Raw genomic sequence first — 18,982 nt, forward strand, 5'->3', positions numbered from 1 at the left:
GCTCATGCACTGTCTCTTGCCCATGGTAAAGCCAAATTTGAGGGGCTCTGCTGAGCCTGCTGGTGAAGATGCTGGTTGAGGGATGCACATCTTTTTTCTTCTATTTACTGGATTGCTTGCCTTCTCTGCTTTGAGTAATTATGTCCCTTGAAAAACTTTGCTTAATTTATCTAGTTCTTTGGACCTGTAACATTACCTGGTGCGCTGTATTTGTGTTGGTGTTTTACTTGTCTGAAATTCATTGATAAATGTCAATTTGTATGTTTGGAGGTGAGGTTTGTGCACGCGCTTGTGTTTCCATTTCAGAATGTTTGCCCTGCCCAAGTCACTTGTGTGAGCCGTGGTCCTGTGGTCCTGACAGTGGGTGGGCACCATCCTCCCTGCTTTTGCCATTTCCAGACTTGGAGAGGACTTTTTTGTACAAGTTTTCATTCCCACATCCTTATCTCCAAACTGTGACAAGAGAAGTAAGTATGGGTGCTTTGGAGAGAGCTGGCTGACCAAATGGCCTGTTGTTTTTATACTTTCACTACCGGTTGCTAAGCTTCTAAGAAATGTCTGAAGGAAGCTGCCAAGCACACTTTTGGGATGTTATTTTCCATACAAATGGCTCTAGGGTCACCAGAGTGTGGCTTCGGAGGACGGAGGTAGCTGCTCCCAAGGTCAGGAGCAGCAGAGAGGTGTCCCAAGCAGTTACCAGCAGTGACTTTTAAACTGGGAGACAGTCGTGACTTGGGCTGTTCTGGGCATGGCCTATGCTAGGACACATTGTGGGGAGTTTCTCTTGCCTTGGAAGGGGCTTTCCTGGCTACCACTCTGCTTGGTTCCATTTGGATATCACATGATGCCTCAGAGCAGCGGTTTCACCCACCCAAAACTTCGGTTGTTTCTGTGACCCAAATACAGTGTCGTTTTTAGCTGGGTTTTATGTTTTGCAGTTCTAAGCTGTGGGTGAATGCTGTGACACCAGGCTGCCAGCCTTCAACAGCAGCATCCCAGAAATACTGGTTAATTACTAGTTTACTAGCTTATAGCCTTAGGCAAACCTAAAATCATTAGCAGCCCATTTGTTGGGCTAATGACTCTTTTTTGCTAGATGTATAATTTAATATATGGTAACTTTCATGCTCAATTATGCTCTTCAAAGCTTCTTTTGAAGGAATTTATTTTTCTGCATGCATGTATATAACAGGGTTGGGTATTGGCTGGCTTTGGTTGCATGCTACCCTGTTAAAATCTAGAGTTTATTGAAGAAGATTTAAATTTAGATATGGGTATTTCCTCCTTTCAATATTTTTATCTTTGAGTGCTTGAAAAATAACCAATGATGAATTACCAACATGTTTAAAGTGGCATCATTTTATGCCCCATTGTAGCTTGCTACATTGTTTTGGACAAGGCATAAACCCAAAGCCCTGATCAATAGGGCCATTGTGGCAGCAGTTTCCAGATGAATGCAAGTCTTGATCTCAGTGTCCTGGCTGTGTTCCAGCCGGTTCACATTTTACTCAATGGCAAGACCCACTTGTGTTCTCGCTAACCTCAGTGGGAACAGAGACAGAGCACTGTAAAGTGCTGCTAATCCCACGTGCCATTTGCATGCAGCACTTGTAAAGCATTCTGGGATCAGTTTGGATGAAAAAGGCTATGCACATAAGATGTTTTTCACTGACATCCCAAATCTGGTACTATATCAATGATAGAAGGTTATGACTTTGTCAATCAGGATAATTTTTTTGAGCTAGGCAGCTGATTGAGAAGGATAATTAAAATGGATCTGATTTTCTTTCTATGAGCTCTAGTGTCCCCTTCATGGAGATTAGAAATTACCCAGTACTGTTTTCAGCTCCACAGAGCAAGCAATAGATAATCTCCTGCTTGGATATACTCACATTATTGCGATCCACTAATAGGATCACCATGCAGTTTTGACTTAACAGGCACTGGGAGAGGATAATCCTGTTTATTCGGTCATCCAAAACACTGATGATCTGAGATAATCAGTGAGCTGAGAACAGGGGAGGAGGAGGGGTGTGTGAGGTTCGACTGGTCAGATGCTTAATGTCAAGGAATGGCTTGATCTCATTACTGCAGCCTCAACAGAGCTTGGAAGAGTACTGAAAAACTCCTCACAACACAAGCCATGGAGAAGTCAACCTCCGTCTTCCTCAGAGTCTGATCCAGATGTTGTGCTCAACAATGTTCAATTGTTCTTTTTGTGACTGATTTAATATAGAAAGACTCAGATAAGTGTCTAAATGGCCACATGACATACGTCATACAAAATGCTTTTTGTACCAGGTGGTAAATGGATCATCTCCCCATATTCACATTTGGAAAGTTAAACAAAGCTAGTATCTTGTACTTGGATCCAAATTTGCTGAAAGTACAACTAGTGCTATTTTTGGTAGACATGAGACACTGCTTTTACACAGGACATTGAAATTGTACATGGCCACAGATCTCTGTGAATGTAGGAGCACATTCTGCAAGTCTCTTCCCAGAACAAGTAATCTGCAAGACCCTTTCTCTAGTGATCTAGAGATATGCCTTGAAACTGGGGTGCACATTATCTCTTGGGAGGGCATGCTAATAAGCTTTCTTTTCCTGGTCTTGTGATCACTAAAGTTTTCACACTTCATATTATATCCTAATGACTTGCCCATTAATTTATTGGTTCGGGTTTCTGTAAAAGGCCCTATCTTCACTTCTAGTTTATCTTGGTCAGTGTGCATATTTATCAGTCAGTACTTTCCTATTGTAGATATTTTTGTATTTGTAACCTTTTACAGCTTACATGAGCCATGGATTAAATTCAAATAGCAATGTTGACTTGTAAACCGTATTGTGTGATCTCTGAGCTGTCATAGTCCAGATGACAAGCTTATAGTTTGGGAAGCTAGTAGCAATGGCTGAGCTGTTGCTCACTAGTCTTTATAACCAATGCACTGTAACTAGGTGAAACTCCTCACCATGGTGACACTTGCAAATATTGAACACACGTAAAATGATTCATGGGACCCAGTACAATGCTTGCTTTAATTAATATTTTACAAGATACTAGCCTTATTTAACTTTCCAAATATGATATGGGGAAATGATCCAAAGGACAGAATGTGGCTCCATAAAATTTATAGGCAGTCACATTTGTGTGCTTGGTTTTAGGAAGAAAAAATGAAAACAAATATATATTTTTATCTCCTCTCCCTGCCGACGGATGTTCAGGGCCCTGCAAGTGGCCCCTGTGGATTTGTGTGTGTGTATGTTGAATGATGAGCCTTCAGGGTGGTGGTCTTGCTCTCCTGCCTTCCTCCCTCCCTTTGTATTCAAACAGTCAGTATTGCAGGGCTCTGGTCTTCCTGAAAGAGCTTCAGAACACCTTGTGCAGACAGCACCATGCTGTGGCACAGCTCTGGTGGGAGTGCACTTGTCCTGGGTTCAGCAGCAGCAGTCAGTTTTTCTCCTTCTTAGCAGCTGGTGCAGCGCTGTGGTTTTGACTTTCGGCCTGGGAATAATACTGATAAAGCCAATGTTTTCAGTTACTACTCAAATGTTTACCCTGACCAAGGACTTTGTGAGTCTCATGCTCTGCCAGGGAGGAGGAGAAGCCGGGAGGAAGCAGGGACAGGACACCTGACCCAAACTAGCCAAAGAGGTATTCCATACCACAGCACGTCATGCCCAGGATGTAACTCAGAGTTACTCGGAAGGGATAGAACTCTACTGGATGGGGGGCGAGGTATTGGTATCGGTCGGTGGGTGGTGAGGTGTTGTATTCTCTTCCCTTGTTATTGCCTCTATCATTATTATTATTGGTGGTAGCAGTAGTGATTTGTGTTATACCTTAGTTATTAAACTGTTCTTATCTCAACCCGTGGGAGTTGCATTCTTTTGATTCTCCTCCCCATCCCTCCAGGAGCGGAGGGAAGAAAGGTGGTGGGGGGCGGGGAAGTAGACTGCGTGGTTCTAATTTACGGCCTGGGTTTAAACCACGACAGCACTGCATCGCTTGCTGTCTGCTGTAGGCAAGCACTGATGCACTCCAACTGTCAGACCCCTCAGACTCAAGATTTAGCCATGATCCCCTGAAAAAAATTACATGTTTTGGGCAAGTAACAGCAGATTCTTTACTAGAGCTGGCAGGAAATAATGGAGTGTGGCAGTTGCGGACCTCTGGGTCTTCGTGGATCTCTTCTAAAGAAACAGCAAGGGTTAACCAAGATTTACAAGCCTTCTGGCACTGGCTGTAAGTGGTTTTGTAAGTGCATGTGAAGTCTTGCAGGGTTTGCAGACTGGAAGTTACTGATGGTGTTACTCAATGGGCTGGGGAGGTTTTGCTGGTGTTGGAACTTCCTGGATCAGCCCCGAGGGAGCAGTAAAGCGGCACTGGCTTCATGTGCTCCGAGTCACTGCAGAACAGAGGGCTATCCCCTCTGCAAGCTGTGCACCCTGCCTGGCTGCAGACCAGCCACGGCCTTGGAAGGCTCAGGGCAGCCCATCTTGCTGGATGCTACACCGTTGTGGAGGTGGCTGCCCCTCATCTTCCTTCCACCCAGCAGGGTCATGTGAGAACGTAGCACCCAGTGATGCCTGTTCATCAGTGAGCAGTGCTGCCCAAAGCTGCCATTGACACAGAAAGCTGCTCTTGTGGCACCAGAATCAGCCTCTGGCTGAAGACAACACCAGGTAGGTGATGCTCAAGATGTTGATCTGCGAATGCTGGGCTTCCAGGAGGTCCTCTGTAATGCTCCAGTGCTTTTTAATTCTCCAACATTATGGAAATCCAAACAGCCATGGCAGCAAAATGTTCCCATAGGAAGTTAGCCACAAGACTACTGAACTGGACTGCTGTGATGCATTTATTTCGGATTTCCATGCACTTTTACTTCAATTCATTGCACCTAAAAAATATCAATCTACAGATCAGTAAAAAAGTTTCACCTGACAGAGGAGGCATCAACCCATCTGCCTAGATGGTGGTCACACCATCCTTAGAAATGACTATAACCAGGTACTTTCACTTCGGTTTATGTCCCAGCAATCTGAGACACCACATTCATGGCCATGACCTCTTACAGCAATGGCACAATGACCAACAAGAAGGAGGCCTGTGACTGCATACACAGTATGGAGACCACTGAAGAAACACCATTTCTCAGTACTTAGGTTTATATATAATATCCCTTCTACAAATAAGTTCATTTTGTAATTTTTCCAACCATAACTATATATGAGCAAACATTAGCAGATCTTTTAAACTCATGAGAATCCTTCTGTAAGAGGGAAACACCAGCCCATCATTACTCCTGTTTGTCACATGGCTCAAAGAAGTCCCCATTAGTGTGTGTCCAGCCGCTTTATATGAAACTGAGAGCAATGAAGACGCTGACAGCTTCTATTTGTCTATATCTATATGGAATCCTGCAGAGATGGCAGAGAAAACATCCAGCATTAATAATAAAATAAACTCCTCTTCATGTTAAAAAAAAATACCTTTACAATGATGGAAAGATTTGGGTTCCCTCCAGTGTGGTTTTCTCTGCATGGCTGGGTTTTGCATTTCTTTCAGCTTGCTCCTTGTAATCCATTTCCAGTTGGGTTTTTTCCTTCCCAAGTCTAACATAAAGCCTGATGTTACAAATCTGGCCTGTGACAGCTTGAGGATCATGTTTATTTGTTTAGACAAAGTCTCTTTCCTTCCAAGTCTATTTTAAATACCATGGAAACAACCTCTTAGTCCTGAGGTTTTGTTTGTCATTGTTAGTTATTAAAACCCTTGCTCAAGGTCAGCAGTGACCCAATCATCCTTTGCAGAAGGCATCTTCCGCAGTTCAGGGATGCCTTTGGGAGATCATGAGGGGCAAGGGAGAGGAGAGGAAGATAGAGAGGTAAGAACTTTTCCTAGGTGGTTTGAAAGGTTTCTTTTTCTTCTAAATGTGCTTGAACAGACATGACCATGAGGCAAGAGCTGAAGGATAAACTGTGCAACGCTAAGGCCTGGCTTGGCTCCGTGTCAAGGGGCAAACTCTGGTGACCTGGGTTTTTTTCCCCCTGTCCTCATGGTTGGGGATGTGCCAGGATTTAAAACCCCTGTAGCATTAACTGCCCCATTACACAAAGCAGAAAGCTGAGTGACTGACCTCATCTGCTAGAACAAGTGTTTTAATGCTGTCCAAAGTTCAAATCAATCAAAAGGTCAAACTTGTTTAAGGCAGTGAGTGATAAGAGAGGGGATGGCTCAGGAAGCTCATTCCCAGCCACTGGAATACAGCCAGCCTGACTGCAGGAAAAACTCCAGATAGCACATACCCTGGAGAACAGTGACAGCTCAGAGACAGAGAGCTGAGTCTCCCCTTACTGGAGTCAGTGGCTGAAGGGAATTCCCGTTAAATGCAATAGAAGCGTTTAGGGACTGGTGAACAATAGGACCCTGGTGAATAGGACTTTAGGTAATTGTGCTGGCAAGGCTTGATCAGAAGTCAAGCCATGGTTTCTTTAATTCAGTGAGGTTTTCAGTCAGGTGGTGGAATGGACAGTTAGAGGAAAATGTGATTTTCTAGCTGGAAGATTTGTTCCTTTTGAAGAAGGACAGACCAAGGTTACATTGGTAGCTAAGTGTGCTCACAGCACAGCAGCCCTCTGAAATGGCAGATCTCTAGTGGCCTCTCCATCAGCATGGGAAGCATGGTGGATAAAGAGAGACATGCAAAACTTCTGGTCAGTAGGAAAGGTTTGAGGGCAGCTGATTCTAAAGAAAGAGGACACTTTACCCCCTCTGGGAGGGATAGGGAGGAAGAGGAAATTTGTACCTTGCTCAGCTGAGACTGGAACAGACCTTTTTTCCCCACACCATCAAAGGCAGGTTTTCCCTTCCAGTGCTTTCTTCTGTGAGGGGGAGAACATGGTCTCTGTGAAAAACTTACCTTCTGGTGTTGTGTGGGGCTGCTCAGCACCTCCAGTAGCTCTTTAGAAAACTCTTTCCACAGTTTGAACTGTCAGCTTCCCCAGGGATCTAATGGCTTTAGTTAAAACAAAGGGGAAAAAAAGGGAAAAGAGGGAGGGGAAGGAGGGAGTGAGGTCTTCTTATGATATGTTACTGCCATTTGAATTATGATGGGGGACATTGCTGGGGAGCTAGAAATCCCATTAGCTTCCATGTCACATGGCCATGCATTCATGGGATTGCAAGGGATGGATTTTTTATGTATACTTTCTCTTTTGTCAGAGAAAGCATTCTCCTAGGGCCAACCACAGAAAAATTCCCTGGCCTTTTTTGGCGGGATTCCCTATTACTTACACAGCCAGGATTTTCTGTGCTCCAGCTCTGGTGTGTGACCCATGCTTTCAACACATCCAGAGCCAAATGAGGATCTTTTGGCTCAGGGATGAATCTGTCCAGTTTTCTTGTACAGAAAAGATGTAAATAATTCTATGGTGAAGAAAGATGATATTCAGGATAAGGAAAGGTGGCCTTGGCTACTGGCCTGGCATTAAGAAGAAGGATGGATTGAGGTCCGAGTAACAGACCTGCTATATCACAGGACCACCATTGCTTGTTAGATCTGATGTGAAGTGGGGGAAGAGGGAGGCTACAGCAGCTTGGGGCTGCGCTGGTGGATGAACAGCAACTCATTTGTGTTATCATATCTAACTGAACTGAAAGCAACATTGCTCCCTCTGCTCAGTTCTGCAGAAGTACTAACACAGTGCAGACAACACGCATTTTGTGATGCTCTGGGCCTGTTTCTGTTGATGATGGCCTCTCAGCAGTGAGCAATACACTGGCTCCAGGTTTGCCAAGCCAGTGGCCACTGCACAGTGGCTGCATGGCAAAACCATTGACATGGCGATAAGAAATACAGGATCTCCCCTGGGAAGGCGGGAAGCATCACAGGCCTGTGATGCGGGTGAAGACCAGGTGAAAGTTCCCTGCAGACCAGCTTCAGATTGCCCAACCCAGGCAGGCATCTGCACATCCTCCAGCCTCAGAGGTTAGATCCGCTCTGCTTTTTACTAGCCTTCACCTTTGCCGTTGGCAAAACCAGAAGCAGCAGCAGTGTTGCAACAGAGAATGTTTTGTTGGTTTTTTTTCTGAGCTCTGATTCATGAAACCAGATGCATCTCTGCTGTTTTCGAGCTCATTTGAATGTATGCAATGGAATTCTAGCTTTGAAAACTCATCAGTTACCAGGTGTCTTTTAAATTGCCTACCTTGCAAAATCATCAGTTGCCAGACGTCTTTTAAATTGTAAACCTCTGTAGTCAGAGGTTAAAATTGTGTCAAAACAGTCACTGATAAGAGTTCATATTATACTTAAAATACACTGTGATTTCCTCCAGCCCTTTCTCCTGAGAAGTTCTCTCATGGCAATTTTATGGCTCACAAAAGATTTGCTACCCACCCATCGCCATTGTTTCAGTCACAGATTTAGTGATAAATGCTTTTACTAATTAACAGTTGCAGTGTCTCTGTACCTCTGTCTGATAGATATCTCATCTCTCTGACAATAGGAGAAAAAGGCCTCTTGTAACTGGAAGAGTCGTGAGGGCTGTGTTCTGGTGGAAGGTACCTGCAGCTGAACAGTCCCGATCCAAGTGCAGATCTGGAGTTGTTTGTAAGCAGAATTTTGCCCTGTACCTGGTTTTGAGCTCTAGGTAGCTGGAGGGGCAGGGATGCTTGCAGCATTCTTAAGGTAATAAAGGGGTTTTGGCGCCATGTGGAGCTGGGAAGGAGCAGTGGACATCAAAAAGATGAACAGGTTGAGCAGTGATTTCCTTTTTAACCTGGCCCTCAAGGGTCTCCTCCAGCCTCTGTGCTGTCTGCCAAAAGCTCATACTGAGTGGCTATTTTGGGATAAAGCAACACCGAGTGTTATTTTGGAGATGTTTGGAGAGAAACTTCATAAAATCAGCTAACAAGGGTTGACATGCTGAAGATTAGGAAGAGCCATTCCAAACATCTGTCCTGACCTCGGAGGTGGGAGGCTTAATGGAGACATGGGGGTCCTGGGGCTGGGGTGCATTCTCTGGGGATGGCTGGTGGGACACAGCCCGGTCATGCTGCAGACAGCTCACCTCTTGCGAAGCCACATCTGACCTGTGAGCGCAGACCACCAGGGTAACTCGGCACTGCCTATTGCCTTGAGAGAATAGAAAGAAAGAGAAAAAAGCGGGCTCTGTGCTGCTGTGTGCTCAGCCTGGGAGCAGCCAAGCTCTGCATGCGGCTGGGGGTGGTAACTTCAGCAGTTGTCCCTGTGTACATCGTCCTGTCCTGGGATCGGGAGGTGCACGTGGTTGCATGGGGGGAGCAGAACAGCAGAGCCGCAGCACTGCCCTCACCGCTTGGGACAGGCACCGCTGTGAATTGCTCTGGGCTTCAGCTTCTGCCTTTTTTCTGATGTTGGCTTTTTTTTCCCCTTTCTTTTCCCTTTTTGTCACGGGACCAGCCCAGAACAGAATCAGGGGATCAGTGTTTATCACATTCCAAATAATCTATACCCTGTTTTTAGTGCTGACACTGTGTATGAAAGGCTATGTCACTGCTGTGCTCATGTTTCCATGTGACACTGAAGCTTACTGGTTTTTCTCATTTCATAACTAATGAGTGAAGTGAGCTTGACAGCCATGGTTTCAGCTTCAGCCCCTTGGTTCCCATGTCACAGATAGGCTCGGTTAGCAGCAAATTCTTGTCAGGAGAAGCGAATTACAGTTCAAGCTTGAAATGTGCTAGTGTCCAGTGCAAAGTTTTAAATTCTTGACCAAAGTTAGATAAAACCGGCTGAAAGTGTGACGTTAGAAATACACTATCTATTTATCTTCTCCTTCTGATCAAAAATACCTAGGGTGGAACTATGTGCCTTATTTGCATCTAAGCAGAGAACAGTTGAGCTCTTCTAAAGAGAAGAGTAAACAGAGTATCTTAAATATGCTATTTCTTAAAATCTGTGCTATTCTCCATATATGTGTATGTATTACCTACATTTAAAAAATAGGAAAAAATGGCATGTATACACGTATCTTTAAAGAAAAAAGAATGATTGGTTTTCAAGGTGCGGGAGAGTTATTTTTCTAGCAATAAGAAAACAATGTTAGCTCTCCCAGAGTAGTCTTTGATAGCTCTGCATTCCAGCCTGAGTACAGATGGAGCTTTGATATTATCGCAGTTTTGCAGTACTATGTGCTGTATATGCTGCTGCTAATCCTGTAGTGGAAATCAGCGCCTCAACACCTGGTGCCAAGACACAACCGTTTGCCTGAACCTGACACAACTGATTTCAGCAACAGGATATGCAGCATCGTGGGCTGGATTTGGGCATATCCTGGCTTGGTAAGTCAACACCAGTCTCCTTCTCAGACTGGTGCTGTGTGCTGAAATCCTCCTTCTCCTCATCTAAAATTGCTCCTCCGAAGCCACCGTTCTGGGCTGCCCTCCTGTGTCACTTTCAGCTCAGCTATTATCCAAGCTCCATTTTTCTATGTTAGTTGGGGACTGCTCCTCCCCTCCGGGCATGCAGAAAGAGGATTTGTTTTTAGACTATGGTTTAGTTATAGTTTCCAGCAGGATGAGCTGGATCTCGCATCACTGATTGGGCAAGGGAGGAACAGCATGTGAAATACAGCAGCTTCTGGGGTCAAATGAGGAGCAAGTGCCTGAAGAGCTGGGAGCCCCAAGCTCTTTGCCGCAGCCCTGGGCTCCATCAGGGTGATGCTGTTCCCTGAACCTGCCTTCTGGTTGTGGAGTACAAGTGCTCTAACAGCTGAAGTCAGATGTAGAGTCCTGATGGTTTTGGTCTCTTTGCTAACTTTGGGCAGCCAGATCATGTTCTTTGTTTTCTAGAAGCTGAATGGAAGAATTTGGGGGTGGGGGAGAGAGGGCTTTTTTGGTAATGGCTTGCTAAATTTATGGTAAATCTGAAGGTACCCTTAGCCTGACCTCTGGTACATAACATGAACATTGAATTTCATGCATTTAAATCCCACAGTTTATCCAAGAACTGACTGACCACAGTACTTTGCTAAGAAATGCTTTCAAATGCAGCCATTTCAGCATGGTAGAGTTCCTAATTCTTATTCCTAATGACATGCCAACAGATAGGAGTCACATAGATTTTCAAGAAGGCTCTTGGACAAATATCTCCTGACCAAGGCTCTCCCTGCCTTCCCCTTTACCCTATCTTTCTTCCCAGACCGCACTCTGTCTGCTGCTTGTCTCCTCTCTTGGTCATGCTGGAGGTTACAGACACATTAAATAAGCTAAAGGGGCAGAGGGGGAAGAGGTATCCATTTGGGGAACAAGAAAGGGGCAGGCTGAAAGTGGAGATCATTTAACCCAGCTCAGCAGCAATGGGGTCAATCTGAACTTGCCCCACATGTGGGTGGGAAACTGTCAACTCACAATAGGTATTTATTGTTCCACACAGATGTTTGCAATGATATTCCTTTGCCTTGCACTAGTGCTGCGACACAAACCCTGTTGGGCTGGAGACTTTACAAGTGCAGACCAAAAAGCTGTCCCTACCCCAAAGAGGTGTCAGACTCACAAGGTACTTACTTCTCTTCACCCATTCATTTCCCTTTTTCTTTTTCTTTATTTCTTTTTCAGTACCCAGACTCAAATACAATGACAAATAAATGATTTCATGTAACCTGAGATAGGGAGAACTGGTATAGACGTGTTGCCATCCGGCACTGACCTGCCTGGGATAATGGAAGACTGGGGGATTTGTGTGTGGGATGCACAGGTCTGGAGAGCTGCAGCATGGCTTTTCTAAAGTGACACAGCCAAAGATATTCTAGAGGTTATCCTCCAAAAACTCTATGGTCAAGGGCTTAATGACTTAAATAGCAGTCAAACATCTGTTTACTATCAATCACTATCGCCAGTTGAACTGCATTAATGAAAGTTTCGTGATAAAAGCTGCCATATCACCCGGAACTGAGATACCAGACTAATGAGCTCCTGCAAGGCTGGAGGAAATGCTCCTTTCAGCAGCAAAAGAGACGATGTGTCACTTTCCTGAGCTAGGCTGAGTCAAACGGATGGTCAGGCTCTCCAGAGAGAAGCAATTTCTTTCAACTTTTGATGTTAAAGGACTGCTTTATCCATGAGTCAGGAAAGATTCTGGCTGCCTTGAGAGAGTTTAGAGTCCAAGCAGATACACCTTGCTGGCCATTTGCAGTGGCCTGGGCTGGAAGCCACTGCAGCAGGACAGGCAGTGCCATTGCTACCCTAAGGGGTAGTAGAGGGTGTTCACTGTACATCCCTCTGCTATAACAGCCTACCTCCTTGGAGAAAATGGATTGAAAATTGTATTTAACATTGCTGATTACAGTTATTCCAGATTTATTACCTGGTTTTTTGTTCGCTGTTTGGCTGCCTGCTCCCTCTCCATCTGCCAGCCCTGTAATCCACCTCCTCTTATCTCAGCACAGTTTGCTCCACCTCTTGCTCATTTTCATTTTATTGCTTAGCTAATCTCATCCTCCTGCTTTTCCTGACACTGTTCCCCCCTCCCCATCTGTGGAGATTAAATCACTGCTGCTTTTGTTTAATGCCACTCAAAATTCCCTCATTCCACTCAGGCTTTGGAATACTTCCAGGCACTTTGCTGTTGTTGCACACATCCGTTTTCCTGGCACAAAAAAGGCCTGTCAGCATCTGATGGAAGCGTTAGTGAGTCCTCGCTTCAACCAGTTCTCAGAGATGTCCTGAATCTGAAATGGAGCTTAGCTCAGCCTGAAACATGCACAGTGCAGCAGAGGCAGCTGTGTGTGTCCGGTCACCACAGTAACACCAGCAGGATGCTTATGACATGTCTGCAGTGGTGTCAGAGCCTGGCACCAGAATATGAGCTGAGAAAAATCTAGCTCAAAAGCATGGGTTAGAAAATCTCCAAGCTACCAAATGTGAAGTTTTGGAAGTGGTTTCTCAGATTAGTAGGTGATGTGTCAGTGACGTATCACATCATCCCTATTTACAGCATCTAGAGGTGTGCCAGTATTTATGGCCTCAACAGTCTCTTGCTCTAGTTGCTGCTGAGGATTTTAGGCTCGCAGTTGACACCAGCCTCCCTGTTGAAATGTAATAAGTGCATCCATATCGGCAGGTATGAGTGGGAGCACTGGGTGTTTCAAGCCACGTATTTCTTGCACCCTCCTGCCTTTCTGCAGCTATGAACAGTGCTGGAGACTCTTCTGCCCATACTCCCTCCACGTGTGTGACTGTGCGAGTCCACTGCCTTCAGTGCTGCTAATGTCTGTCCCAAATTGGAACAGCAGAGCCTTTAACCCCAGACCATGTCAGAATGGATTACAGCTGAGGGGCCAAGCCCATGGAAAGGACTCCTTGCAGCTGCCAGTCTGCTGTTGTGCCCTGCCACAAGCATCCATGCATGTTTGCTGCCAGCAAGAACAAGTCCTAAAGTCCTGGTTCAAATAAATCTCCCCTTCAAGTGCATGGGGGATACTCCTCTTAGTGAGGACCACTGCTGTTTGGCCCTAATCATTGAGTTATTTTTAATCTGTTTGGTTTTTATCTCTTGCCTCAATTCTCGATTGGCAATGCCAGCCAGCCATGATGCATTTGCTGTATCTCCCCTCACTACTTCTATCCGCCAGCATGTTTTAAATAAGTTTAGAGTACAAGAGCTAAAAAAACAGTCCAAATGGGCAGCTTAAGATAAAAGCCAGCAGCATGCATTTAAAAATAGACTGGGCAGCCCTGCAAGAGGTGCCAAGTAAGTGGGTGCACGGGAGGGGAACAGCGCAGGCTGAAGAGGCTCTGTTTAAACAGGAGGTAAATAAGGGGCAGGGGGAGCTGCAGTTCATTTTGTTCGCTTACGTGTTGCTCAGATAATGCAACGCATCTCCAGGCAGGCTCTAAAAATGGACGCAGGTCTTGGGTTTCACCGGGTGACACTCAGGCGGCAGCTCTCCTGCAGAGACCCCTGCGGAGTGCCCATGGGAGCAGTGTGAATGCATGCCAGCAAAATGGTATTTGGTGTTTCAATACCAGCAGCAGTACCCAGGTCTCAGCGCTGGCGCTTTAGGAAGAAGGCTTTTGCAGTGAAGAATGTGCCCTTGTGTTACACCAAGGGTCCTGATGCAGAAGGGGCTGCCTGTAAATCCTCTTTCCTGCTGTGGCTGACCTGTGAAAACAGCAATCATCTGACAGTGACAGTGGCACTTAATAACTTTAATCCTAAGTGTCCTGTCCAGTGAGTAATTTTACAGAAGCAGAGGTTAGGACTGAAGCAGGTTTAATGCAACACAATTGTCTTGAAAGTCTCCTTTGCATGTTAATGGTGTTTTTCTTTGGTCTATATATACATAAGATGCTGAAAGGATGTGGTATCCTGAGCAGAGGATAAAAGGGACCGAGAAAAGCATTCAAAGATCTTGCCCAAACTCCATGCTACTGCACAATTGTATGAGCCACTGGCTTCCCTAGGATAGGGCATCATCCTGCTAGGGCTGCACTAGACACCATTCCTCTCTCACTGCTCCAGGATAAGTGTTAGTGTCTTTATCTTTCTTCTTATCCTCTCTCCTGCCTAGCTGAGCTCACCTCACCTGTGAGAGAGGATGAGTATCTGTTAACCTTCAGTGGCTGCGGCAATGATCAGCCAGTCCTTCCCTGCTCCCAAGGAGACTGTGTTTGAATTGGGCACGTGTTGCTCACTGTCATGGGGAATTCTCCATTTCTCGGCCAAATGGGTCTGGAGGGCTGTCCCTGTTGTGTAAACAGCAAATTCAAGGGAGAAGTGCTCCTTGGCCAACCGTGGTTGTGTTAGTTGTGTTCTCAAGTTGACAAATAGCTGTGTTCTCATAAAGAAGTCAGCAGAGAGTGAAGCCTTCCTCCTGGGAATAGAGTGTTCCCCTGTAAAGTTGGTGCCTGTTGGGTGAATTGCTGTCTACAAGATTAATTAGCTTAGAAAGGAGATGGATAGAATACTTGGGAGAAATGAATCATAATGAATTGTTATATCTGAGGAGTGACAAGCTAAATTTATGCATGCTCTGGACTACTTGTTTTAGTCACAATGGAAAATAGTGTCATGTATTTTTATGTTGTTTTGTTTTCGTTTCTGGATGTGGGGAAGTAAATCACTGTGGCTTGAGTTTGTAAGGTCTTGCAATTGTTGATTGCACAGTGTTTAATCTCTCTCTTGAGTTCTTGAGCTGGTCTAGGAGCAGCAGCTCCTCTGGAATCAATACATTTGCCCCTGCCTTCAACAAATGGGATTTTGACCTGTTCCTAAGCGTGAAACTTTTAAGCTAAAAGACAAAAAACCCATGTGTTGTCCTGATACTATGAGAGGTAGTGTTCTATGGCAGTTCTGATTACAGTGTAGCACCCTCATCTAGGACAGTAGATTCACCTCCAGTACCAAGGTGAGTCAAAGGACCTATTGGTAGCAAGACTCATCAGAACCTTCAAGTTCCTGCAGAGATTCCCAGAAGAATCTCTGGAGATTTTCTATGGAATTAGACCTGGCAAAAATAGCAGTCTGAGGGGTATGCAGGCATTGTAACCCTTGAAATATCTAGGAAATAATGATCAGCAAGCTGCTCCGGGAAGACAGCTTCTGGAATCTACATAAGATGAAGGACATTATGAAAAAGGTGATCGTTGTGAGAATTTGTTCTTAGTCCCCTTCAAGAATCATAACCCATCCATGGGTGAGCTGAAACCTGTCCCAAACTGTTGTGCTCGATTTGGGGTTTTTCGGTGTGGCACCAAGGTTCGACCGGTTCAAGGTTGGAGGAGCTGTGAGCTGCAAACAGCAGGAGGATTTGAATTCACAGCCTTCCTTTTAAATAGATCAGTGGTTCCAGCAGAGTGAGTGTGACTGGTGCAGTGTTTAAGTTCTTTGCTGGATTGATGCCTCTGGAAGCATTTGGAGAGATCTGACAAATCTGTCTCTTGAAGGTTCACATGGCGTTAGCCCAGCCACGACTGCGTGACACAGACCACTGTTTCTGTTACCGCTGGGAGAAGACATTTTTCTCATCACAGAACAAAGAGCACTTCAGGGTTCAGAGACAAAAGGTACCAACTGACATTTAATATCACTACTAATTATATGTCAAAAACTAATATAGGTTAGGGCTAAATTAGTGCATTTCTCCAGATGCTTTCACAGTTGCCCTGACTGCAGCACGATGGGTTATGTTCTGAGCTGTTAGGTACTCATACTGGCCTTTCTCATCTCCACTGATGTGGTTGCTCCTAGCACGACCAGGTGCAGACTCCCACTTACTAAATGCTACAAAAGGCATCACTCTGACACAAAGTGGAAAATTCTCCTTGGGGTGCAGAGTTCTAACAGGAGGCAGTCAGTGGGGGTGAGTGCTTATAGACCAGGCCCCATGCTTTGAGACGTGAATTCATATACAGTAACTTCTGTGAAAGCAGCTATTCTTGTTCCTGCCAAAATGCTCTGAAGACCCATACAATGATGTTAATTGTGAGCTACAAGCTGGCTCTTATCTTTGAATTGTTTTTCTCTAACAATTTTAAGAAGAGCTCAGCATGTTCTCAGTAGAAGCTGATAGATGCTGAGCACTTCTGAAATCCTGCCAACTTCATTTAGGTTTCTAAATGGGAACTGAGTGCTTTCGAACATATGATCCTAAGGGTGCATTTTATAACACTACAAGCTCTGTCCATATCATTTCTTTCCTCTTTTACTGTCCCCATCATGCTCCCAGCAGTGAAAATAACACTAACAGCACCAGGCTAGTCGAGGCTTGAGTGATGTCTCAGTTACTATGTCAGCTCAAGCAACACTGAACAGAATTAAATGACAGCAGTTAAAAGGCGAGTGCCTGTCTGCATCCTGTCTGCCATAGGTTGCCCATCATCGCTACTGGCAGTACAAATATAATTGAGATGGGATTTTATATATGTGTATGTATTTGAAAACAGAAATGTAGTGCAAACTCTGCCTTATTTTCGAGTATTTCATCTTGTGTTTCAGGCTGTACTTGACAATGCTTTAACTCCATTTTAGGATTCAAATTTTCTCCTAAGTAGATTCTTGGGGCAGAGAAAAATGAATATTTTTTAATGTTTGCAGGGCAGAGGAGGAGGGAACACTGAAGCTTTTCCAATAGAGTTAGTTCATGGAGGGCATCTGTTTTGGTCCTGTGAGGCTAACATCCTCTCTTGGCAGTGAGTGGAAGAACCACATGTCAGAAAATCTGGGGGGCCCATGTGCTGTGGACAAAAGTATGGCAATGAATTTAAACATGAGTGACTGGAGTGATGTTGGAGGGCCAGCTAAAAGCGATTAGCGTAGCGCTCTGGAATGTGGCTTTTCAATAGCCGCTCCAGAAGAATCTGCAGCCCCATTGACTTTTGCAGTGTCAGGAAAGAGTCCCTGCACTCCGGTTTTTCCCAGTTTGAAAGGGTGAACGTGCAGGGCAATACGCACAGTGGCCACAGAGCTCCCACATGCCTGCTGACTGTTTTCCTGCTGCTTTCCTTCACTCCAGAGAAATCTGATGCCCCAGAGATTCACGTGGCCACCAGGTCCTCCTGCATGGCCAGAAACCCCCTCGACAATCTTCATCGGTGTTAGGCCATAGCCTTGCTGTTTGTTTGACCTGGGCCAAAGCACTAAAAGCCACCTTTGCTGGGATCTGGCTGTTGTTAGCTGTGCAGTCAGGTAGTGTGTCAGTGTGGGGTTTGCGTGTTTTGTTTCCACTGCTGCCTGGGTTTTGGTCTCTGGGAATGCACCCAGCAGGACTGAGCGGGTGTCTGTGGCCACATTCACTTGTTTCATTTCTTTTTCTTTTCCTATATCATAGAATATATCCCTCCCCCACCTTCTGATTTCTAGGTAGATAAATCAAAGTGTGGAATCAATAAAGCTTGGTGGAACACCTCGCTGATGTGAACACATACATTTTCAGTTGAGGTGGGAAAAGAATGTATTCATTCAAGCCCTCATCTAGGGCAGGGAATTCCCTAGCTTTTGTCTAAATATGGCATGCAAGAGCAGAGCACAGGCAACGCAATACTTCACTGAGTATTGTTTAAAAGGGTGCTTGGCACCGAGCTGCAAGTAGGATTCTTGTAAAAACATGGCACGAAGAGTTGTTTGACAGATTCTGACATAGCAAAGTCTTTACAAGAGGCAGAAAAAAAAGAAAAGAGAAGGAAACTGCAGAGTACATGATGCCAAAAGCATACTCTCTGCCTGGGAGGAATGCAGAATAAAAGGCACTTAGGACTGAGTCATACCCTGCATGATATGTGGGTCTGATCCTATTAGGGATCAACGGCACTTAGTTAAAAACACACACCTAAAAGCACGCTGCCTGTTGTCAGTCATTCAGGAGAGGTAATGAAGAAATGAGAGCTGGGGAAGAGACTGCTATGGCTTGAACCCACCGACCAAAGTCTCTGTCACAGACTTTCCTGCTTGAAGGGTCCCATTCTCTGCTGTCCTGATGTTGCTGTGCAGTGTTTCATCCTGCAAGTAGTAGCACTTCACTAACAGATCTTTGAATGCAAGACTCAGTACCAACCAATCCTGTGGTCTGGGTAGGTGTCTCCTTTTTTGTAGAGCTTACACTGAGCTGTGGCTTTGAATACCTATTGCAGCAGTGAGCAACAATTCATGCCTGGAAGAAAACCCATCTCCCACCACCTCTGCCACGTCTGGAGACACCGTGAGTCCCTCAGAGCACAAAGGCCTTTACACATCTCAGCAATGGAGATTGACTCTATTACTGACACCAGCCTGTGTGGCTCATACAGAGGTGGTCTCAACTCAGCCTTCCCTATCTAAAGTGAAGCTTTTCCCTGAATTTACCTTGAATGCAGCATCCATACTTGATCACATCTGGAGCTTCCTCATGTCAGGGATGAGACGCTCTTCCCAGGTTGGTTGGTTGGATGGTGTCTTGCAATGTAAACTAGAATGATAGTCTGTAATTAGCACATAACCTCAGACAGTTTTGTTGTTCCTGA

The 18,982-nt window shown here is 45.1% G+C and overlaps 1 protein-coding gene across 1 annotated transcript in view; it reads left to right on the top strand.

The window, feature by feature from the left end:
- CTCFL (CCCTC-binding factor like) overlaps nucleotides 1-17,298 on the top strand; it is a gene marked incomplete at both ends in the record, with an annotated part of 57,915 nt that extends 40,617 nt beyond the window's left edge. Inside the window, 1 exon segment of the mRNA XM_080628118.1 lies at nucleotides 17,178-17,298. Within this exon segment, the coding sequence (XP_080484244.1) occupies nucleotides 17,178-17,298 (121 nt within the window).
- Nucleotides 17,299-18,982: the final 1,684 nt, after the last annotated feature.

The sequence above is a fragment of the Psittacula echo genome (assembly GCF_963264785.1).
Source record: "Psittacula echo genome assembly, chromosome: 12".
Lineage (NCBI taxonomy): Eukaryota > Metazoa > Chordata > Aves > Psittaciformes > Psittacidae > Psittacula > Psittacula echo.